This window comes from Bombus pyrosoma, linkage group LG11, assembly GCF_014825855.1.
Source record: "Bombus pyrosoma isolate SC7728 linkage group LG11, ASM1482585v1, whole genome shotgun sequence".
NCBI lineage: Eukaryota > Metazoa > Arthropoda > Insecta > Hymenoptera > Apidae > Bombus > Bombus pyrosoma.
Window position 1 is genome coordinate 9,480,643 of NC_057780.1, and position 24,474 is coordinate 9,505,116.

A 24,474-nucleotide genomic window follows, 5' to 3' on the forward strand; every position below is an offset into this window, starting at 1 on the left:
ATTTAAGTCAGGTTCATTGCGTTCTGACGGTATAAGCAATTTAAATGCACACGACAGATTTTTGCGATAGGCTTTTATTTCATTTTTGAATAATTCTTATTTCAAATTAAACACGCTGTTGTGTACATGAAAATATATTTGATGTAAAATTCAATTAAATGAAAAGAATTTTTATCGTTTTAGTTATTTAATATATAATCTCTGATTAATTAAGTCGCGTCCATTGGTATATGATAGCACGCAATAAAAATTTACATTAAGCGATATTGTTATCTTTAAGTCTTTTGAAAAATATGATTATATTACGGCGATGAATCATTTGGAAGATTTGATGAGAATATTATGATATTTATACAAATAATAATCTTTCTTCAGAACACAATTTGACGTATAGTATCTTTAGATGTATGTACTGTTTGATACTATGTTGCAGCATAAGTTGTATAAAATTCATACTGTGTGATTGTGAGTGGATCAGGAAGTAATTATGAATTTGAATAAATTACGACAATGCTATAAATTTATTTCTTTCAAATCATTACATCAAAGTTCATATCTTATACCAAAACCTTTCATTTATGATAAATTGTTGAAAATCGCTTCATATAGGATATTTTTTCATGGTAATCTACAAAAAATATTAAAAAAGGAGCCTGTAAACTTATTGACAATTCCGTAAAGAATATAATGCGTGATTTAACTTTCTTGTTTTCGTAATTTTTAAAGAAGTTTGTAATTAAAAATAAGATGTTTTACTATAAATATACGATTTTATTTACGATATATCAAACATATTGTCTTTTAGTAAAACCAACTTTACAGTTTTCAACCTCAATACTTCATAATACAAATGTTAAAACCATGTCTGGAGGTGATAAAATTTGCCTTAATGTTAATTATAATGAGATTTTAAAAGCTCAAAATGATAGTAGTGTTTTAATCATCGATGTCAGGGAAAAGGAAGAAATTGATGAAACTGGAAAACTACCTGGAAGTATTCATATACCAAGTATGTTCTAATATCGTTAAAATCATGCTTTATAATATTAGGTAGTTATTGTTGAATTTTATTATTATAGTGGGAGATGTTGCAAATACATTGTTGAGCCTTTCTGAGAAAGATTTTAAAGAAAGATTTAATAAAGAAAAACCCTCCAAAAATACGAAGATCATATTAAGCTGTAGATCTGGGAAGAGAAGTGGCATGGTTCAAGAAGAAATTCAAAAGCTTGGATATGAAAAGTATGTTATATTACAAGAATATATCTACACGTGTATTACAAATGTATTAATTAAACCTATTTATTTATATTTTAGTGCATACAATTATGTCGGAGGATGGTTAGATTGGGAAAGCAATCAGAAAGTATAAGCTATTGTTATAATTATTCTTACACGAGTAGATATATTTATTTATAAATGTTAGTAAACACTTATATATAATTTCCTAACTTACATTAATAAACTGTTATTAATTGCTTAAAATGAACATTTCTTAAGCTAAACCTTATTGATAAGTAATGTATCATATAATATATAATTTACATCTGTTTCCATATATGTACACATACATACAAATATATACTACACACATATAAATAATATTTTACAATATATTCAATTCTTATATACATTTCTTTCATACATAACTTCTTGTTATGTTAAACAAGATGAAAATTATATATTAAATAATTACATTACTTTTTCTTCTGTTCTTGGGCTAACTTCTGGTTAACCATCTCTCTGAATTGCCCCAAAATAAGATTTTCTCTCTTTTGTCGTTCTTCTTTACTAAACATAGCCAATGCTCGTTTCTCATCAGCAGAATAAATTTGGTTTTCCTTGCGGATACGAACAGCTTCCATTCGCCGATGTCTGAAAAAAAAATAACCAATGTTAGAATCAATTTATTTTGCTATACTTTAGTAATTTTCAAACTATGAAACTAAATTTTCAAAGGATATCTTACCTACTACCACTCATAACATAGCCAACAGATTCATATGCGGCTATCTCTTCTGAAGTCAGACCAATTTCACCTCTTCTAGGTATACGTTTTCCTTCAGCAACGTATGCAGCCATAGCAGCACCTTCACCAGGTAAAAGAGCCTTGCCAAAATCTTTAGCAGATAATGTCACATGTGGCTTTTGAACTGGTCCCACTACTTCATCGCCGCTCTCATCTGAACTTGATCCCTTTTTAACCTTTGCTTTATCATTAATTCCATTCTTTTCCACCCATTCTAATTCCTCAGGTTCGCTGTCAGAGCTACTATCTGACCTTTTCCTTTTCTGTTTCTTCTTTTTGTCTTTCTTAGCTTTCTTTTCTTTCTTTGATTTTTTACTTTTCTAAAACAATAATAAAAAACATTTATTGTAACTTACAAGAAAATAAATTTACTTATTAAATTAATGGGAAATTAAATTGTGTTTTCATACCTTTTTCTTCATCTCATGTTTCCTTTTTCTATCTTTTGGTATAATACTGTCTTTGTATTTGTTAGTCTCTTCATTTTCGTCAGAACTATATTAAACACAAAACATTTAACAATTAACATATATGTATAATATGATTGATGTATAATATGATTACAAAATAAAATATTATAATTCTTACTCTTCGATCCGTGTTGGTGATTTTCCCCAAATTCTATCAACGCCACATAACCCAATTTGCTCTCTATCCCGTCTCCGTGCGTCCATTTTTTGCGTCTGCTTTTATTTCTTGTTTACAAGCTATGACAAAGAGGGAATGAGAGTGCTAACGATTATGGTTCTGGTTGTTTCAGGATTAATGCTGCACCACACGGCCAAATGCTGAACTACGAAACACCTAAACATATACAAGAACGTATAAAATTAGAGATTTGCTTTGTTTGGTTGCACGCTAGCATAGACAAGAACCTATTTAATTGCACGGTTCTACGAATAACAAAATGGCGCAATAATTTATATCGAAAAACTATTAATATCGGACAAACAAATTTTTGGAAGAGTTGAAAAATATAAATTTTTATGCAACTATATTGAAAATCTGTTATCAACTACACAGATAGTGGCAAGCAATATTACTCGATCCGATGAAGTAACAATAAAACTTTTATATTCAGTCGATATCACGTACCTTGAATGACTTAACACTCAACGTGGACGAGGTTTAATAGATCGAGCGATAGTTCCAATATAATTTGGAACTTTATTTGTTGTTAACTTGTTGTCTACAACTTGTATGAACAAGTCTGAACACGATCGTAAGACCTCGTTGAGACTGAAGTAACACACCCGCACGGTACGACAGTCTGCTGGTGACTGCCCTAGTATGTCGCTGATGCTCCCCACCAGCCTGGGTCCAGTCCGTCTATCCCCATCAGCCATTGGGTCCCGTCCGTTCATCATCCCCACCACCCGTTGGGTTTCGTCCGTCCATCGCCCCCACTTGACTGTGGGTTTTTCCCGACCTTTGAATCCTTAGACTTACAGCTCGGGGAGGATAGGTATAATTCGCAATTTCCCTTTGTGTTCGCCTTCTCGCTGCACCATATAACAATCATTTCGTAAAACATTCACCACACGGTACATCCCAAGGAACTTCGAGTGGAGCTTTAACCCAGAACCCCGGCTTGCGTCTTCCTGATTGCCATCAGATCCTCCATCTTGTATGTTGTCGCGTCTTTTGTTAAACGCACTTTGCGGGAGAGGTTGGATTGATAGCTTGCATTCGCACCTGAAATTTTCTCGTAACTGCCTCATTCTCGCTTCTTATTCGCTCCTTAGAACTCGTGTTCTCTCCATCCTTCATCAGGGTACCAACTATCTTACATTTAAAAGGGGTTTTCTGTTGCACGCCATTTATGGAATCGCGAACATCAGCCGCTTTCCTTTGTTTCAGCGTCGATACTTCTGTCGCTTCGAGTGCGTACAAGAATATCGCCACACGTATTACCTAGCTCTTCATCTAAAACGAAAGTCGGTTCTCTGGCTATCCGCAATTCTACGGGTTCCGAACACGTTTTAACGCGTTCCTAGCTTCGACGATAGACATACCACGCAGTCTACGTCTACAAACTTGAATGATCTCGCCACCGATTCGAAACTGCTTCGATGTCGCACTGTCGTACCTTTCTGACGTACTCGTGCTAGCTTTTATTTTTTCGACTGTACAGTTCGCACGATATTCTGTAAATCCTACGAAATCCTCATCACAACCGTTCGTGTTGTCTCCATCCGACGCCACCGCGGTTATGTCCGTTGTAACCGATTCGTCTAATAAATTTTTTTTCACGACGACAGCATCCTCGAGAGAAGAAGGACTCGTAGAAACTATAACTACCGTACATTCTTTACTACTTTTCCCGGTAGGAACACAAAGAGATCCGTTTCTTTTTTCGACTATGATCGGGTTTGCAAAGTCAAATTGAGACTGATCTATTATTCCGTCTTGCTGAATTTCTACATTTATCTTAAACACCTCCGGGAGTCTATTACCTTCTATCTTATCCTATCTATCCTATATGATAAGTTTATTGATCGATAGATCTATTTACGATGAATTAAACGGGAAACGATGGTTATTTAACGTGAACTAAATACAATAATGTGCCATAACTAAGGCAACTAAATAGTTAATTCATAACTCACAACTAATAGTTTACAACAATATAGTTCACCCGATATTTCTTAGATCATTTGTCCACGATACTACACTAGTGTGCAACCAAACAGGGCAGATCCCTAACTTTATTAAATACATAGGTTCTTGTATATGCTAGCATTTGCCAGCTTCAGCGCTTGGCCGTAGGGTGCAGCACCTGTACTGTGAAACAACTGGAACTACAAGCATGACACTCTCATTTCTTCTTTGTCATAACAATTTAAAAGGAATATTAAACCTCCCTCTGGTTTTAATCGCAGACACTAAAGGAAAATTGGCAGCATTTACAAAGTTTATTCGCCATGCAATTAAGAGATATATTTTTATCATTCTATGATTCCATGATTTCAACCGACTTTCAAAAACCTTACGGAGGTAAAAAATATGGAGGTAGAAAAGAAGCGCACATAGAGAAGTGAAAATAATGTCGAAATTTTATTGGTTTTCTTTATGAAACACTGTGGAGTGAAAGAATTCCATTATGAATTCCGATGATGTAGTATCAAAATGTGTTTTTAATAAATATCAATAAAAAATACATTACACAAAATATCTACAATGATTACAAAGATCGATATAAAATTACATGTCGCTGGACAGCACCACCATCCAAGATTTATAAATTTACAAAGTAGCAATTGTCGTCATAGTTTAATCGTATTGTTAGTAATATCTATTGTAATTAATAAATATTATAATTATAATCCTTTTTTCCTCGAGTACTCCGATAGAAAAATATCCGTAACAATTCCAGTTGTTAGATCCTAAGCATCATGCATTTCCAAATTAATATAAAGAAATACGTAGCTTAACAACATACTGCTAGCGAAAATTATTGTACCTGCGTTAATAATAAATGGGTCCATCGAAATTCAAGGGAGTGTTTTCGTACATTGAGATTCGATAATTAATACTTGCTTAGTAACAGAGGTATGACAAGGCACTCTTAACAAGTCCATTCTTTTCAGCTTTACTTCTTTTTTTTTTTTTTTGTGAAAACTTTATGCATGTTCAATGTTACGCCTCAAAAGATACGTATGATAATTCTTGACATTAATTTCTGGCGTTATAATATTTTTATCACTCATACGCTTGGGTTGAATTTATTACATCAGTCGTAATTATTTCAAAAACTTTATGTGTTTTAATCAAATCCTCAGTAACGAACTATTCGATAATAAAAAAAATATAAAAACTTTTGCAATAAATTATTTCTTTCTCAATGAATTTACTTTATGTAATTTTTATCGTTATGTCGTACCTCGAATAATTATCAGCGATAGTCTGTATAACAGAAAGATTATGTAAACATAAAGATGTTGCTTCGAGAAAAATTCTGTGCCAACGCATACTTTCCTACCAAGCCTTCGTTCATCATTTGTGAATTACAGAATTGAAACAATAATTGGAAATATAGCGTACAGAATTGTAAATTTCATAATTGTTTTCTTACAATTACATTACCTTAATACTTTCTTGTATTGTCGAGAAATATTGTATAAATACAATGGATTAATGATTAACGCCATTACGGGGCATACTATTGTATTCGTTGGAATATAGAAGCACCATCGATTTGCGATGTAATCGTTACGAGAAAAAAAAGTTTTCGTAAAAATTACAACGCTGAATATCAAATCAAGGAAGATATTGAATGACTGCAAACGCTTTAATACATTCTATAAATGTTATTTTCTTATATACGTTTTTAGATCAATAAATTTTACTTCCTTTGTGGACATATCTTTCTCTCTCCTTTTTCAAAATTAATTTTCTGCGTAAAATCGAATTATTAACGAAGTTTAGCTGATTGATTTCAATTGATTTATGAAATGAGACATTCATTATTTCAAATAGATATTTATCTGCTAAGTAACAAAAATTGTTACTTGCTCAGAGTTTTGCAATCAGCCAATATTCCTGACACTTTGACTAAATATTTATCTACAATTTTCTTATTTCATAGCTCAGTTAAATAAATACATTTCGTCGAATTACAGATTGTTCCAAGGAAAGTGTCCGAGAAAAGTTATTTTAAAACGCTTAACGTTCAATCTTGGGCATTCTCCTTGAGGTTTCGCTCACACCTTCAGCAAGAAAGCTGTAGTCAGAAAAGCACTTTGTCTCCTAAATGGGTATACCGACCCCTAGTGTTATTTTCGTATTTATTCAACGCCACGAACTTTAAAATATTTCTAGTTCTCGTGATTCTCTACTTTGCATGCGTATGGAATTTTTAGAAATTCAATTCATACTCTCGCTAGGCAACATTATTCTGTATAGTGGTTACGTTATTGTTACGCACTAATACTGTTCTGTCTAAAATGACATTGTTCGTTATAAATTAATTGAGTAAATCGTTTTAAAATCATTGTTATCAGTAAACAAAACAGTTTGTATGTTCGTCGGATTAAAATAAAATTTCTCTGTAGAACAAATCTTTACACTTTGTACTAAAATATGTAAAAGCCACGTAAATTAAAATGGGTGATTTTGTACGATTTTGTACGTGATTCGAGTTCGAAGGAAAACTAAAGGTATTTCCTTTTAATAAATTACAAGTCGGTTTAAAGAATTGTATAAAATCGTCGAACTTCTTTCATATTTTACACACGATTATGTACAAAAACGAATCACTATCGTGTATGCGTATGACTATAAATATCGAGCATTACAGTAGCGAGACGTTGTAAAAATTTCAGAAATAACAACCTTCGTAATAAGCACTTCGGTATAGTAATAGATCATTGGTATCATCTTAGATTTTCTTCGTTCACTTGTAATACTATTACAAATTGAGGAAGATACATATCCGTTGTTCTGGAAATTGAAAACATAAACGAGGAAAGATCGTCTTATACCATACGATAAATAATTAAAATATAAACACGATTACATGTCTCGAGAATAAAACTTCTCGATATATTGCTTAGTCGATACTTACAATGATCCAAAGCTATTCGAGTATCCGTTTTTAAAAATGCGCTTTGGTTCGTTATTGATCGACTATGTTAAAATCGGGTTCGATAATACCTTCTTTCTAAAAAGAACGAAACATGGCAGTGATCTTCGTAACTTCCATTAGAATATCTCGATATTTCGGAATTAAAATTTACGCAGGAACTCAGTACATTCGAACGAATAAAAATGTACAAACCGCAAAGTGTAGGAATAGATCAACAAAAGTTTGGCTGTAGGTGTTTTTTTAGTACACTGATCCTCGGAAATCATAGGATGAACGACTGAATTCGATTTCTATTCTAACTGTGAAATATTCATCTCAATCACTACAATCATTATTGTAGGAATGTGTAAAAACAGAAGAAAACAGAGTATAGCTTTAAATTTTCAACGGTCGACCCTACAGCTAAATGATAATGGATCAATCGACAGATTTTTGACAGCCGGCAATCAGAAAAAAATCTTTTAAGGAACAGCACAGATCACTCAGTCTCCACCCTATCGCTCGAGGACTAATGCGATCACCAAAGAATCTCGTTACATTCGCGCAAAAGCTCCTCGAACGAAGAACGAATCAAACAAGCGCCTCCGTGTGGTAATGATGGTAATGATGATGAATATGTTCGTGAACGTGCTTCCTACCGGAGCTCGCAGCGGCGTTCTGCGAAAATTCTCGTTCCAACCAACGAACGACTTGGACCATGGCTCTGGCCTGATCCTGTTCCCTGGTCGCATGCTTCAGTTGATGTTTCTTGCTCGACTTGCCACACTGTTGAGGCGTTTGACCAAATTGCGTCTCGTTACGCTGAACGTTATGATTGTTGGTCGGAGTTTGATTAATAGGGTGCTGATTGTTCGATATCAGATTGCCGCCATTACGATTCGCGTTAGCTGGCGCAGTGGTTTGTTGATCTGTGTAGACGTTCGGGCTGATCACATTTCTCGGTAAAACTTGAGGTTGAACGTATGCTCGTGGCGGTTGCACCGTCGTGTTATTCCTCTGAAGTCCGTAGTGTGCTCGCGTCTTCCTCAGATTCCCCCTATGCTTCGCAGGTACCTTGGAGAACGACGTGAAACCCTGAGGCTTTTCCCGAGTAGGCTTATGGTAAGCTGTCGCCGTGGGCCGAGATTCCGATGGTGAACGACAATCTTGATTGTAGTGAGGTGAAGTCTCGACATGTGGGGCTTGGGATGGAATGCGCAGTTGCTCGTTCTGATGTCGTTTCCTGGTGTGTCAGAAGCGTTATCATATTTTTATTATTACTTTGTTCGAGCGAACAGTAAATAGCAATTGTAAAATTAATTATTATTGTTATAGCACATATTCGATTGATGATATTAACATAAAGAAATCTTACCGATGGAAAAGGAAATATTTTACGTAAATATATCGCGGATTTTTGCGAATACTACCAAAAAAAAAAAAAAAATAGGTTCTAAGAAAAGATCGATTTAACTCATTAAAAGTTATCTGTATTATGTATCCTATACATAACATATGCGATATATATTTACGCGAGATATTAGAAAATGTAGATAAGACTATTGAAATGGAATAAACTTGTTAGGAATCTGTATTTGAAATATGTATTTATTTGCGCTATAGTTCCTTTTCTTCAAGAGCACGTCACGCGATTTTCCATGCGATTGAACGCGAAAGACGTACCTTGATGTATGAAAACTGAGATTATTCTTTTCCATGTTCGCCTGAATAATTTCCAAGAGCTGTTGTCTTTGTAGGGCACCACTGCGTTTTCGCTGATTAGTCGTGAGAAGTGGCGTCAAGGGGGAAACTGCGGGAGAAACATCACTGTCATCGCTAATATCACCCTCGGAGCTATTGGAATAGGGTGATGGTAAATGAGGCACGGGCCCCACCCTTTTGCGTAATTCCTCCTGCTTTATTCGATTTGTTCGTGCGTTTTCACCGTCATCCTCGCTGTGGGTATCCACCTCCTTCTCTTCATTCTAAGACAGCATATAAAAATAACATATTTTTATTCATCGAATGTGTAATATTATTTACAAATAACATCATTTAAAAAATATACAAACACATTTTGATATTTGTTGTACGCCACATAAAACATATTTTTACCGCTATGTACTTATTGTCCTACGCATTAATCTGGCATCTTTTAACATTAAAATATAAAAATTCCTATCACAAACCACCTATATTCTTCTTTACATTCCAAGATTCAAATAACTACCAAACAACGACGCGCAGCTGTTTCATTCAGAATTCCGAGAGTTCGAACACCCCAACAATAAAAAGGCAATCCGCGAGGACCCCTGTTACATCTGTCCAACATCAATAATAAAAATAAAAAAAAAGGGGGGTAGGGGAGAAAAACGGATAAAGAAAGAATCAGAAAGAACAGACCCCCCTCCTATCTCGCGAACGATAAATCTCGAAAGGCAGAAATGATAAATCCACCACTAGCTTCTAGAATTGTCGGGTTACGAAAGAAGAGACGCGGCTCCATAAAAACCCAAAGCCTCGAATCCTCGCCTCGTAGGGGCATCAATCTTACCTGGCAACGGTGTCGTGGCACCCTTCTCCTTCTAGGAACTCTACGTAAACCATGCGTGCCAGTATGGGTCCCGGCATTGTTGCAGGACGCGTGTTTTAAATGGCAGCAGGACGAATTTCCGGAAAAGCTCGTAGCAGCAGCCGGCTGCGTGGACGCGTTCAAACAGCCGCCAGCCGATCGTGTCTGGCTGGTTCTCTGATCTGGCGACACAGTCAATTTCACCTTAATCGTCTTACTGCCGCACGGTGGTACCTGGATAGAAGCGCCCAGAGTATCGTAAATGGTAGTAACCAGGCCGGCTATATCGTCCTTTGTTATCTTCCCGTGGCCGTCGAAATCGTACAGGGTGAATGAGAATTCTTGCCGTCTTCGGTCACCCTCCGCTACCGAAACGTCGCATTCGAATTCCTGCAACCACGGACCAAGTTGAATAACAAAAGTTTCAAATCAACAATAAATAGAGATGGGACGAGATATGTTATTACTTGGAATATGTAAATCGTGCAGAGTCTGCGGTCTCAGCAATATTTTATTATTGATTCTATATATTACATGTATAGTATATATTAATTTATTATTATCTTCCATTTGTATCTTATCGCGATAAGTTAGTAAGTTCGATAAGATACTTAGATACATATATTAGGTTGAATTATAGGTCAAAAGAATATATTTTATACCGAGTTTGAATCGCAAAGAACCTAATGATACAGATTTGCTGTAAGGATCGATTACGTTGTATAATAAGATGAGTTCAATCTCTTAGGAGGTCAAAATTTGTTCTAGAAAAAATCTACTATCTTTGTGTTTGCATTAAAAGATTAAACGTAATGTTAATCGAGGATTAATTTAGAGAAAAAGTTCTTTAAATTTAAAAACTAGTTGTCGCACAACGAAAACATATGTTCCATTGTTTCCTCTTTAACAAGCAAGGGAGTTAATAATACCTCGAAACTGAGTTGCTTCGTTGTACTGGCACTCGGCTGCTCGTCATTTCCGGTGGCCGGCGTAGGACTGGTGGAAGCGTCAACCGCGACCTGTGGTGCCTCTGTTTCTAATAGAATTGGCTGGGATTCCGGTGGCGAACCGCTACGAGGTGCCGAGACACCGCCAAGAAGTTCCTCCGAGTCGCTGCCTTCCGTATTACCAACCACTGTAACCAAACGATCGTTAACTTGTCAGTAATAATGGATGGACCAAGATTTAACCAATATTTAACCACCCTCTAACTATCTTAAGATAAGACTACGACAAAAGCTATGGAAATCCTATGCAAGTGAGATTGTATTTTATATAATAATCGTCGATATTCACACAAGTGGATTACACTGATATTTTAACGAATGAAATTTTATTTTAAAAGAGACGTTGGTTTTATGAAAACGAAGCTTAATATAATTACAAGATCGGAGTGGTTGTACTCGTTTTACGCTAGCTCGTTAAACATATTCCTCTTCATAGCTTTGTTTTACGTTGCATGAAGTTCTCATCAAAGGGAATGAAACTGTTATCTACGGTCGAGCGGCGGCATCGCTCGTAAACAAAAGTCAGAATCTCAAAGGTATCAAAGTAACATCCTCCACGGTAAAGCCTATATTTATAGTCAGTTTCTGAGTGCCACTCGGTACTTAAGTTACGGAGTGTAGGAAGTATTTTCGGACTATTTTGAAGGGGATGTAACTTTGAATCACCAGAAATAAATACAACGGATCACCAAACCTATCTCACGGTCACGTTTTTTTCACATTAAATCGAATCCAACGAGATTATTTTTTACGTGTCCCAATCTACTACACGACTTTTAAAGCAAGAAAAGAAGGAACAGCCAATAAGGACAAGAAACAAAATAAATAGAAGACAGGCACGAAAATAAGATGAAAACAGAAAGAGTCAACGACGTTTAAAAAAAGATTTGAAAAATCGAGCAAAAAATGATCGAGGAAAAATTTTAATCGGCGGAAGCGTGTCTAGAAATTGATGGATGCGAACGCGTTTAAACGCGTAAATTACAGATCAAAGGGTTGCTGTTTCATAATTACAGAGAGACCGGATTCCGTGCATAAAAGCGCAATTATCTTTAATGCATTCGGTCTATTGCTCGGCCGAAATTATTCGCGCGGTGCGAGCGAACGAGCGAGCGAACGAATTAACGAAAGTTCCACTGAAAGGGATGGCGAGAACACATCCATTTCCAGCGTTTATTTCAGAAACGTTTTGCACACTCGCCGAAGGAAGTGTAATGTATCTTTAATGTGTCTGCATTACACTGCCGTTTACCGTTACCTAGACGCCTGTGTAAAAGCGTTCTACGAAATGAAATACTGAAAAGATATCTTTGCGCAACTACCATACATAAATGAGCATCTACGAAACACGACACGTCCGCCATGATGCGGTACTTGGAGCGCCGCTTTTTACAAAATTTCTCAAGTTTTCACCGACGATAGAGGAAATGCATCGTTTAAAGCGGTCACGGGATTATATTTCCTGGATGGTTGGATCGAATAAACTATATAATTAAACATAAAATATTTGATACGCTGTATATTCGATAGAATATTATTATAAAATGTTTCCATATCTAATACTTAACCTGTACTCGTAAGATATGCAAATTCTAGATCGAAGAATATTCGAATGTTGGGAAAATAAAACTTTGAATTCTTATAATTTTTCATACAAACAATTTTGCCAAGTTCGCTAATAAAAATAGTTATTTGTTACGTAGTTGGTAAGAAGGTGTTAATTCGTATACTCGTTGGTGGTAAATGTACAATGATAAGATTTGAATGGCAAGATCAATGTAAAGGAGTGATAGGGAGCAATAAATTTGGAACGACCTCTTTCCCACCCACAACGTAAAAGGAAAAGAGAATCTTAAGTAAAGATTTTATCTAATGGACCTCGCCACACACGTAGGGACAACTGTTCGAAGGATTTTCTATATCTAGGAATTTCGTGTACGCATATCGAAAGTTAGGAAATTGAACGCCGATATAAAAAAATTTCATCTTTCTTTTTTTCTTACGAAACACATGAAAGCTATTTCTGAAAAAGATGCTTAACTTATTATTTTTGTCAATTTAATTGTTTTATATCTAGTCAAACAATGCCAATCTTAACAACATGTCAATCATAATAATAATTTGTCGATATCAATGACGATTAACAAAATCTAATAATAACAATATAAATAAATAAGGAAACAACGGAGGTGTAATTTAACGCAGCGTTACGCACATTGGTGCACACTTTTCTTATTTCATAATGATCAGTATAACGCAATAAGCAATTCAATTAAGAAGGAAAGCTTTTAATTTCTTTTGGAATTCATGGATTGTAATAGGCGGTCGTCCTACATGCGTCCAACATCCAGCCATAGTAAAAAGAACAAGCTCTAAGAACTGCCAGCAATTACTGCTCAGACTATTGATCAATGAATATTGAAGATGCATGTTAGAATTTTACGAGGGTCTTGCAATAGGTGCAAGAGTTTAGAAAAGATTCAAAAGTTTCGTATGTTTTTCCGCGATGAACATTCAGAATAAAAATTTCTTTCGGAAAAGGTAAACGTTTACAAATCTTGTACAGTTCCTGTAATTTTTAAATTTTTATTATCTTAGTATTTAAAAATTTTTTAGTATTTCATCGTATTGTAGTACTAAATCCCTTATTATTGCTATAATATTTTTTCTCGACTCGATAAAACAATGCAAAAGGAGAAAAACATATTGCAGTCCCAATTAAAATAGAAGTACGCGAATGTAACATAGTTAAACGTTAGAATTATTTAAGCTACTCGGATCGGATTCTGTTGCAAGTTGGCCGAGCAATCGACCAAAATATTAAGGGAATGCTCAATACATAATCGAGGTTCGATAAAACGAGTTCCGCGGCGATTCGAGTTCCGAGTAGCCGGAGAATGTTTCGAGTGCTTTGGCCACCGTTTACACGTTTCCCTTCTACGATGGTAGGCCGTCTCTTCGGTCTCGAGGAGGCTCCGCTTTTATCTTAATTCACGCGATACATCATTAAGCCGGTGCAGCGTGATTCCAGTAAAATATATACTTAAAAACGTCGGCATCAAAGGGACCGCGGAGCAACGATAATTAGCGATACGAAACTCGTAATAAACGAAGCCGGCCGCTAATTTCAATTACTCGAGACCAACGGGGGGAAAAAGAATGAAAAAGGAGGGAAAAAACGACGAGAAAACGCTTGCACACGCGCGCAGAAAAGAGAACGAGGAAGGAAAAAGAAATAACGAAAGGGAGACAAGGAAAAGCGAAAGTAGGGCAGAGATAAAAGAAAACACGAAAGAAAAAGGAGAAAACAGAACCAAAAAATTAGAAAAAAAGAGAGAAAAAGAGAAGAAAAAGCGGGATAATCGTATCTGCATAAAGAAACGGACGCATATACGCGTATAATGATACCTGCCGTGTGGTAATTACGCCCGTAACTCTTTCGTGGGGCGAGCGTTAAAGACCCAAGACACTGAACGCACCGGGGGAGAAAAAAGGGAGACAAAGAATGGTAGAGAGCGAAAGAGAGAAACAGCGGCAAGAGCGTGACAGAGAGAAGAGGAAGAAACATAGGAAGAACAAGGGGAAACTGAGATGGAGAGTGGAGACCATAGTGGAACGGGTAGTAAGAGGAAACAGAGAGAGAGAGAGAGAATCTTTGCTTTGATATCAAAGGAATAGAGAATAGCCATGGACGCCTTTTATCTAACCACCGGACTAATGTATGTAACGAACTTGCAAGGTCTCGATAATTAAACTCCACCCTTGACGCGCGACCCTCCTCCTCGTGCAGCTACGTGTATAATCTATAGTACGTGTATATGTAGTCTGTAGTACTATATATACGCTGTGTACGAAAGAGCGCGCGAGTGCGCGCGTGTGTTTATACCGTGTGTACCGTACCGCTTTTGCGCCCTCTTGAATGAAAAGCAGCGGGGGAGCGGGACACAAGCGGCTTCTGCTTTCTTCTTTGTATATCACCCCTTTCTGTTTGCTCGGCTCGTAACTTTTATCATTTGCCGACGCAACAGCTTTCCCTATCCCTACTCATTCGCCTCTCGACTCGTATGAAAATTTTGCCCCGCGACGCAAGAGAAAACACCCATAAAGAGGAACGCCGTAAGAGAACCCGAGATCGGCCGATCTTCAAAAGCGGGATTCGCTGCGCCGCGCGCCTCGCCCATAGACGGGTCCCGGCAATTGTTCCACGATTTTCGATCAGTTTCTCTTCCCAACGACGCGACTGTAGGACAGAGAATAGAGATAAACTAATAGACGACATGGAAGAACATTATGTCAGTTCATTCTTGCTTTTGCTTCTCTTCTCTGTCCTTTTCTGACTTTTGTTTTCCCTTAATACGACAATTTTTAATCACTTTTAATTGATCTGCAGTATGACGAATGTAAGAGACGATTCGTAGATTACGTAATACTAATATTCGGAATGAAATGAAATTTGATTTTGTCTGTAGCGAATATAAAATATGAGAAGTGAAACATTATGGAAATATAACGAGTAATATTTATTATACTGATGAATAAAATGATTAATTTGAATAAATTCCCTATCGAATATCATGGAATATCTGACTTTTATTGAAATATTTACTGTTTTTAAACTGTTATTTAAACTAGCGATTCTTTATTTCTGAACGATCCACTTGCAAGATGCGAACGAAGATCTGTATCAATTAAAATTTTTCGAATTCTGGAACGCGGCTAACTAGAAGCGCGTTTTATTTTTACCCTCCATCTTACGAGTAGATGTTAGTCTTCTGGTGGAACATACATAGCTATGTTTGTTTCATTAAAGTAGGTTTACAAGTGTTAAAAATTATGGACTAATGACATGTTAAGTGTTATTTATACAACTGAGGAACTGTTACCCTCTTCGCACTGAAATTTTTTTCGAATAACTAAAAGTAATATTAAATAAGTAAGATAGTAAGTATTAAAATTTGTCATCTTTCTCTTTAGAATATCATAGTTAAAAAATATAAAAATAATTTGCCAGTGGTTTTTGATAGAATGCATGTCGCATTCTTTTCATCGCATATCTTTATTTGCATTTACAAAATGACTATGTTATTTCTTATAGTATCTATACATATTATGTAAATGTTTTTTTAGTTTATTGAAAGATCGTTACCATGTAACGATAAAGTAGTTATTTGCTGATAGAGTGCCGCCTCCGATATCAATATCAATCATTCAAATATTTATCTTCACGCTTACAATATTTTACACATACGAAACTAAGAATGATAAGTGTCAATGCGTATTTCAAACGCTATTCAATTTATTTCTATCTACTCTTTTTGAAACTAACGATAAAACAAAACATATATTTGTATTGTTATTACAGTTTACAAATAAGTAACTGCACGTTCAACTATATTTCAACTAATATGTAACATTCAAAAACGATTACATATACTGTTGCATAAACATTATACAACTGGTATAACGACGTATTGTCTAAATCGAATCTATAACATCATCGATGAATTTATAAAATATATACCAAATAATATCAAGTAATACCAAAGTGTATAACAAACTGTAAATTTCGTCTCTGAATCGATAATAACCCATAAAAGTGGTTGATGCGACGTTCAATAATTAATTGAAATAGAAAAAAAGGAAAAATAATAAAAATATTTATCATTCAATTGCGTCAGAAAATATTCGAAAGCTCTACAAATTGTTCGAAAAATAAGAAACCAATGACAGCTAACAGACAAATTTTTAGCAGAACAAGGTTATAGATCAACGGGTAAGAAAAATGCAAGTATGACGTAACACCACGTGGGATCCACTTCTGTCATACTGCAGTAGCATCATCGAGAAACACGCACCACGCGGCTCGCAACTCGGGCAAAATATCACGCCTATAACCGGACCCTGACCGAACAAATCCGTATACGGTATATCTCGATCTATCCATGCATCGGCGATTTCGACGCACATCGATATTTTGACGTGTATATATGACAAAAAAAGAAACATAAAGGAAGAAAAAGCGGGGGTCGAATGGATAAAAGTAGACGAATAGAGTTGATAGCGAGAAAGACAGAGAGGCGTCATAGTAGCTTACCAGAAAAGGGTCTATAGCCAGCGAGGAACCTTGCCCGCCACCACTTTACGAATCCAGTAGCCATGAGACCCTCATGCATCCACAAACGTTGCGCACACTTTCCTTCCAGGCTTCTTGTTCCGCCACTTTGTTTTTATTTTTCTTCCCAAACTCGTCACCGTATTAAATTCTTCCTATTCCTTCGCGTCGCAACAGCCAGCCGTATGTCACTATGACGATCGACGAATATCGCCGTATCCGATGTTAAAAAGCACGGCTGTGTTTTCACCTGACAATCATTCGTCGTTCTCTCGTCGTGCCCGATTTCCCCCGTGCACGGTTCACCGTAGCCACTGCTAGAAATTGGAAAACAAACACACTTCCGCGAACTTCATACTCTCCTGATAACAGTCGGTCGACATCGGTTGATCACACAACGATCGACGTGCGCGACAACGCACCGAACGAACGACACGTGTTTTCGAGGGTTGGTTGCAGCGTTTGAAGTTACGACTTACGACCCAGTCGGCGCCCAGTCAACTTTCTCGTCTTTTTCTTTCTATCTTCTGTTTATCGTGCTTTCGACGCAAAGGCGAAACGTTCGTGCTCGCATGCTCGTTCCCCTGTCACTGACTTTCAGTTACACGCACGTAGGCAGCTGTGTGGCTGCGAAACGAACAACACTCGGTGTCGAATTTAATCCAGGTAAAAGCGACGAAAGAGAAAGAAACGCGGTCGCGACGAGAGAGGTCGGTCACACGACATCGCTCGACTCGTGGCCCGACTACGACTACGGACGATCGTTCTTGCCTAAACCACGTTCCCCGTAATTCCCTTTCCCCTTCCATAGGGCGCTGCGTCGTCAACAGTGCCGAGCCGTGGATACATGGGCCCTGAAGGTAGGAGGCGCGGCTCGGAACCTCCGATTCACGCTCTTTCTGTCCGTCTCTCTTTCACCTCCCTCCCTTTGCCACTTTTTCGTCAGCTTTTCTCTGTTACTCCATCGAATCCGTCTCCTTTCCTTCCTCTTCTCCTTCTAACAACACCGGCCGTCTCTCTTATTCTATTCCCTTCCTCTTCTCGTAATTCCATCTTCCTCTGTTTCCCTTTCTTTCTGTTTCTCGCGTTCTTCCTTTTCTACGTTCCCTATCCTATTTTCTGTGTTCTCTCCGTCTTCCTCCTATATAACCTTCTTGCTCTACCTCCATCTCTTTCCCTCCCGTTTTCCTTTTACCTTCGTACTCGTTTTCTCGTACTAACCACGCGTATACTTTCCTTTTCTCCTGGTCTTCTCTCTTTCCTTTTTGTCCAGCGAAGGTCTATGAGAGAGGCAAAGAAGGATAGCTTCGTACGGCTGGTGGGGTTTTGAAAGAAGCCGATGATGGTTCAACGTGGTCTACGACGACACTAAATGTCGACGCCGCGACGTCGAACGGCATGCGTAAAAAGGGAACCGGGGGTCTCCTAAGGATTTCGATTATCGCGGTCGCAAACAAACCTTCGCCGGATTTTTGCGTCGGTGATCGCGCGCGGACGTTGCTCCGATTCGCTCGCGGAGAAAGTCGCTTTTAAAGGATTCGGAAAAACAGGGCTCCTGTCTGAAAGGACCCGACGTCGAATCGTTCCTGCGGGCGAGATTGTCGCGTCGTCCAAGTCGTCGCTAGAATCCCGTAATTCGTCAGAATGACGCACAACCAGACTACTGTACCTTCCGTCGCGGCAAACTTCAACCGATGAGTAATGGTTTAGGGTCATCTTTGGTTTTTACTTGGTCCGCGCTTTAATCTTCCGTCCACCAGAGATAATGATAATTATTCTTAATATTTCGACGCTACGTTATAGCAGAATATTTATCGTGCAACATCTTCTGTTGCTTCTGTTGTTAGCGATCTACGTACGTAACAAAAACATTCGTTTAATTATCGTCTTAAAGATGAATGGTAATTAGGCCAGAAATTAAGATGGTTTTGATAGAACTAAAATTTGAGTAACTGTTAATAACTTTCTAAATTTTAATAGGCAATACCCACTATACTTGAGGAAACTCACAGCGTTTCCGGAGTTAAGCATAATTTGAGAAAGCCGAGATAAATGCCATGCTTCCTAAACATTGTACTATTTGTTTTTCAATTATTCAAGGTTAAAGTGCATAAATGTAGTAGTGTAGTGATATAAATGGGAAATACTCTTTTTGGAGACTGTACCCGCACGCTATTATCTCCTAGCGGTGTTTCAGAAGAAACATAGGCGTCACCTTTGACAATGTAATGAATGAACTTTACCGAAAAGCACTTTGTCATGTATACACGAGACCCAGTAGCGGTCTTTGATGTCTCTTGTTAACATAATTCTGTGTCAAAATCATTATCCAATTTTCTACTTATCTACTAATATTCATTTTCCACGATTCCGCCAACTTGTAGCTAATTTACACTAATCGATATATATGCACAACGATTATAACTCCCTTCTTGGAACAAAACAAATCAATAACAAACAACGTGAAACATTGAAATTCTTGTTGTATCATACGTATCGTATCGTCGATAAAGCTGTTGTATTTCATCAACAAAGACGATAACGCCTACGTATAGGAGATATAATGAAAGTTTGTTCGTACGATAACGTTTCAAAGAATCGGAATCATTGAAATAACAATAAATCAGGAAAACGAAAAACACGGTCCCTGAGTAGCTGCGCCATTGGCTTGACAAGTACCCCCTTGCTCTCCCTGTACGGAAAGTCTCTACCCACCATGCCACGCTATGCCGTGCTGTGCTACGGTTTGCCGTGCCATCCTCAACCGCGTAGCGTGGCTAGTTGTTTCTTTTCTTTATTCCTTTGTCGGAAAGTCGGTGGCGAGTCTCGTTTTTAAGAGAAGAGTAGAGGGGAGGAGGCAAAAGGAAAACGACAACCGCTCAGCAGGGGCTGAGGAAGGAATGGTCGGGCCGGGGCTAGGGGGAGGGGCACGGGGAGGGAGGGAGGGCCACGCAGCAAGGAGAATAAAACGTACGGTTCAAAAACTCAGTACAGACTAACCTCGAAATAAAGCCGGCAACTCGCTCGGGAAACCAAGGCATATCTATTAATAATAAACTGTTTTCAGTGAACTGTCTTCCTATCGTCTGGAGAGAAAGGAGAGCCCACGACTGCTCCTTTGCGAACGCGACACGCCGCGCCGGCTTTTGCACGGTCTCTCTCCCATTCGAAACCGACGTCGTCTGGCCTGGGCGTCCGTTTCGTTTGCGTTATTATGTAATGTTACGTGCGAATAGCCACGTGTATATGCCACGCCGGCTAAGATGCTGTTGCCACTATTAAAGAAAATTGCCGACACGCAGTGGTAAATAGGAAACGTCGTACATTCTTCGATACGGTCATCGACGTATCGAACTGCTCGTACGATCCGTGAATGTGAACATAAATTCTGCTACATAGTATCGTTCCGTTGGGACTTACCGGTAATAAAAGAATAGGGTGAGATCGAGGGAAGTGGGATATATATTTATTGAAGCGCTTTCCCGTAGGGTGCGATATAATAGAGAAATCGCAATACTAGAGAGCTTCAGATGCTTTTTTCATGGTAATTGTCACGCTTGCCAGATGTCTAAATTACGAAATTTTATATCGTCTTGAAATTTTTAGTATGTATGATTGATCGAACGTTCTTCCTCAATTTTTCGATTGCTTTGAATGGTTCGTTAAAAAGCAATCTTAAATGAACAGTGTAAATACCACTTATCCTAGCTACCAAGCTACTAGGCTGTGTTATCTCGATACTCGTTATCAAACGACACTTCAGCTTGGCTGCAGGCTTTGTTTCTCGAACGTCAAAGATGATGATTTCGATATGATCGTCTTCTAGCGATTGCGATATCTTTCGCCTTATTTGTTCCTCTCACACAATTCCACTCGTTTCGAATACAAACATATCAATTTGTATTTTTGCCAATTGTTCTCGCAGGATGACGTTAGATTGTTGATTCGAATTTTCCAGCAGGGATCTCTGCCGTTACAAAAATATCGCAAAATGCATCACGGCAAGGTCATTATCATCGCATCACTTGACACTCAACGTGCGAGGGGAAGTAGTACGCGTGAATTATAATGTTAGGCGACACTGAAATACATGCGGGAATTTTTCTTTTAAGCGACGCGATAATTAAACATCGACGAAAGAAATTATTTATCGTTGATTCAAATTTGTGTAATTACCAGATTGTTAAAACAATGCAATCCAACGTGTTTTCAATTAAATTTCAATTTTTGTTCGAATATAAAAGTCTTCTATGTGTTACATAAAATCGAAATAGGCGACCAGAGAAATCTGAACAATATGATTCATCTGTTCTGAAATTGTACCGTTTCGTTTCAATATTTGTCGAAACTCCAAAGTGCAGTCTTATACTACTAATGAGTAAGCAGAAAGATTAAATTGTAGAAATCTAAAGAATTTAATTTGTCATAATTTAAAGAATTTACTTCGAAATCGCGTCATTCCATTCATATTAAAGAGGAAGAAACGAAAGCAAAATATTCTTCTTCTATGAATTATTGAAGATAAACAATTTTATTTTCTCAGCAAAGTCCATTAAAATTATCATGTAAACTTTATGTTCCTTGGATTGCGTTTCAGAAACGATCGATCTGTCTTTCTTTCTCCTCCCGACTGGACTATCGGGAGAAAAACAGGAAGGGAAAGATGAGGAGGAGAAAGGAAGAAATAAAAGAGGGAAGAAGGTCCACGACCGGATCTTATAATTACGCTAATTAGGCAGTAACGTGTAAAAAGAGCGGCGCGAGTATTTATCGCAAGGTATCGTGGAAGGTATACGGAGGTCGGCGAAGGAGGACGTCGTACGACAGAATACGACAGGAAAGGCTATAATACAGTTTTGCCGCGAGCATCAGAAGCAACAGCAGCAGTCACGGCGGTAAGCAAGCGAGCAGCAACGCCGGTGCCGAGAAACAGGCAAGCCTGACGTCGGTTTCGTTGTACGCTCTTCGCGTCTGACAGATGTCTAATTTGAAGAAAATCCAAACGTAGGAATGCCTTCTTAAAAGCCGTCTGAGAAGCTTAAGAACAGACTTTGTAACAATAAATATATATATCGGGATAGGTTGGAATAACTCAAGATTGGAGCAACACTGTTTAATAATAAATATATCAACAATACGAAGAAGTCATTTATGACTATTCATAAACATTCAACTATTCGTTTAATTGTAATAAAAGATTGACGAGTTGAAACGAAATGCTTGTGTAACTGTAAATGCAACTATGCAAATATGTAATTATTTCTACGTTAGAAGAGGGATAACTAGCCGGGTAAAGATGACTAGTGTTCGATTGCTAAGTAAGCAGGTCAGACTGTGCAAATTTAGACTTTGAAATAGAAAGTAAGCGCAGCGATGAATAAAACTGAGAGATAGAAGCAACTTATCAATTAAACGCAACAGCGATTTTAAATTACGAGATTGGTCATAGCGTTAAAAATCTACATCAACGTTAATCGTATGCGTTAACGTCTCAACACAGGCCTGGACCGGGCATCCTCCAAGATTTACGAATAACGAGGGATGCTCAGAACTCAGGAGGAACCTCCATCCTCCTTCATGAAAATTAGCCCGTCCCAACGTACATAAGTACATGAGACTCGTTTCCTTTGCGCGTGTTTCCCCTAGCCAGAGCGAGGGGTGGTGATGGTGGTGGTGGTGGTGGTGGTTCATTCAAGCGGAATTATCGTTATCGCTGGTTTCCCGTTCTATTTTTCCGTGGGTGTGTAATCAGCGACCGACAAACCCGGACTGAACGTGTGTGGTTGCTACCCGTCAGAGATTTTTCTCTCATCAGGCCAGAACAGGCCGGGACTGAGCGTTTATGGGTACCTTTGCTGGATGGATTCGTCGGAAGGGGAGGGTCGTGGGATAGGGGGGTTGGGTAGCGGTGGTGGCGGCGACGTGAAGGGGAGAGAGAGAGGAAAGAGAGAGCCTCGGCTGGATTACGGGCTGGTCGAGTCGGGGCGGGGGTGGGGGGAAGGAGGAAGCGGTCGGCGCGTTTGATCTCGGCCGCGGGCGCCGACAAAGCGTTCATCCACTCTCCTACAACGGCGTGCTGTCTCGCGAGCAGGAGCGCGACAATGCTCGCCGAGCAAAGCACGCGAGAGAGACAATGGATAAAGCGAGTCAGCTGGTAAGGTAGCGTAATACAGAGCAAGAAGGAAGAGAAGCGGAAAGAGAAAGCTTGAGCAACGCCGGACGAATGGTGCGCCGCGGCGCGATGGGAGAAGGGAGAAAAACACAGAGAGACCGAAGAACACATGGAGGGACCGAGAGAAAGAGCTCCCTTCGGTCGGACGAAGAGGTTACGAGTGGAAAAAGAGGGGCCTACCAGCCAAGAGAAAAGACGGAGAACCAGAGAGTGTGTAACTGTGAACGAGAGAAAAAGAGACCGATAGGAAACAGAGATGGCTCGTAGGAGAAAGAGAAAGAGCTAGAGGAAGGGAGGGAGGTTGGAAGGAAGAGAGGAACGGGGAAAAGATCCGAAGATCCGTTCCACGATCTGGTGCTGTCGCGCTCGCTTTAGCATGGCACTGCCACTCCCTTGCGCTGGCTACACCAGCTTTGCTATTAATAAATAATGCTCCGTGATCCGCATTACAACTAAAGCGATTCGTTCCGCTCTTGCCTCTTTATTCCCGATATCTTCGAACGCTTGGATATCCGCGAAATCCCCTGTCCCCTCCGTATCGTGTCGGATCGACGGGTCTTTTTTAGCGGGTCTGAACTGAATGAACCCGCCTGCCCCCGGTTCGACGAAGCTCGTATACGACTTTGAGGAACCTTATGCCTCCTTCTCGGTCGAGTTGCGAGAGACGCGCCAGAGAGGTTCTAATTTAGAGTATTAGAGAAGCAACGACGTGTGAGCCGGCGAACATGGTTCACGGAAACACGGACGCGTCCATTTGATGGGTCACGAAACTGCTGTTTGTAATATTTCACGTTTATGACCCGTACGCGATAATGACGACGGTCATCAAAGGATGATGATACGTTAAATTTAATGCGAATAAAACAACTTTCAGATGGTTGAACGACAATTAGAATATCATTTGTGTTAACGCTATTTGTTTTAAGCGAGTAATTTAAAATTGTGTAGCTTTCTTCGTGTCGTTATTTTCCAGTTTTTAACTTCCAAAGCGATAGCGCTTGGATATCTTGGTAAAC

The 24,474-nt window shown here is 38.5% G+C and overlaps 3 protein-coding genes across 11 annotated transcripts; 1 reads left to right on the top strand and 2 right to left on the bottom strand.

Annotated features, from left to right (window-relative positions):
- The first annotated feature begins 267 nt into the window (after positions 1–267).
- LOC122573002 (thiosulfate sulfurtransferase/rhodanese-like domain-containing protein 3) lies at positions 268–1,485 on the top strand. Of its 9 annotated transcripts, none has more exons than XM_043738825.1 (4): positions 268–405; positions 823–1,009; positions 1,080–1,242; positions 1,318–1,485. In XM_043738825.1, exons 2-4 carry the CDS (start codon positions 862–864, stop codon positions 1,370–1,372), a joined length of 366 nt encoding a protein of 121 aa, XP_043594760.1. In that variant the 5' UTR covers positions 268–405; positions 823–861; the 3' UTR covers positions 1,373–1,485. The 9 variants fall into 9 exon arrangements, with proteins under 9 accessions (XP_043594760.1, XP_043594758.1, XP_043594763.1 ...); XM_043738823.1 differs by having other exon boundaries at positions 270–405; positions 806–1,009; XM_043738828.1 differs by having other exon boundaries at positions 325–465.
- On the bottom strand, positions 1,230–3,317 carry LOC122573001 (NKAP family protein CG6066). The gene is made up of 5 exons (XM_043738818.1): positions 3,125–3,317; positions 2,618–2,833; positions 2,440–2,524; positions 1,970–2,349; positions 1,230–1,875 (listed from the first exon to the last, which is right to left on the bottom strand). The coding sequence occupies exons 2-5, from the start codon at positions 2,701–2,703 to the stop codon at positions 1,698–1,700; spliced, it is 729 nt and encodes a 242-aa protein (XP_043594753.1). The 5' UTR covers positions 2,704–2,833; positions 3,125–3,317; the 3' UTR covers positions 1,230–1,697.
- Positions 3,318–5,085: 1,768 nt separating this feature from the next.
- LOC122573000 (protein naked cuticle homolog) lies at positions 5,086–18,767 on the bottom strand. Its single transcript, XM_043738817.1, has 5 exons — positions 17,269–18,767; positions 11,097–11,302; positions 10,150–10,557; positions 9,279–9,580; positions 5,086–8,838 (listed from the first exon to the last, which is right to left on the bottom strand). The coding sequence occupies exons 1-5, from the start codon at positions 17,345–17,347 to the stop codon at positions 8,187–8,189; spliced, it is 1,647 nt and encodes a 548-aa protein (XP_043594752.1). The 5' UTR covers positions 17,348–18,767; the 3' UTR covers positions 5,086–8,186.
- Positions 18,768–24,474: the final 5,707 nt, after the last annotated feature.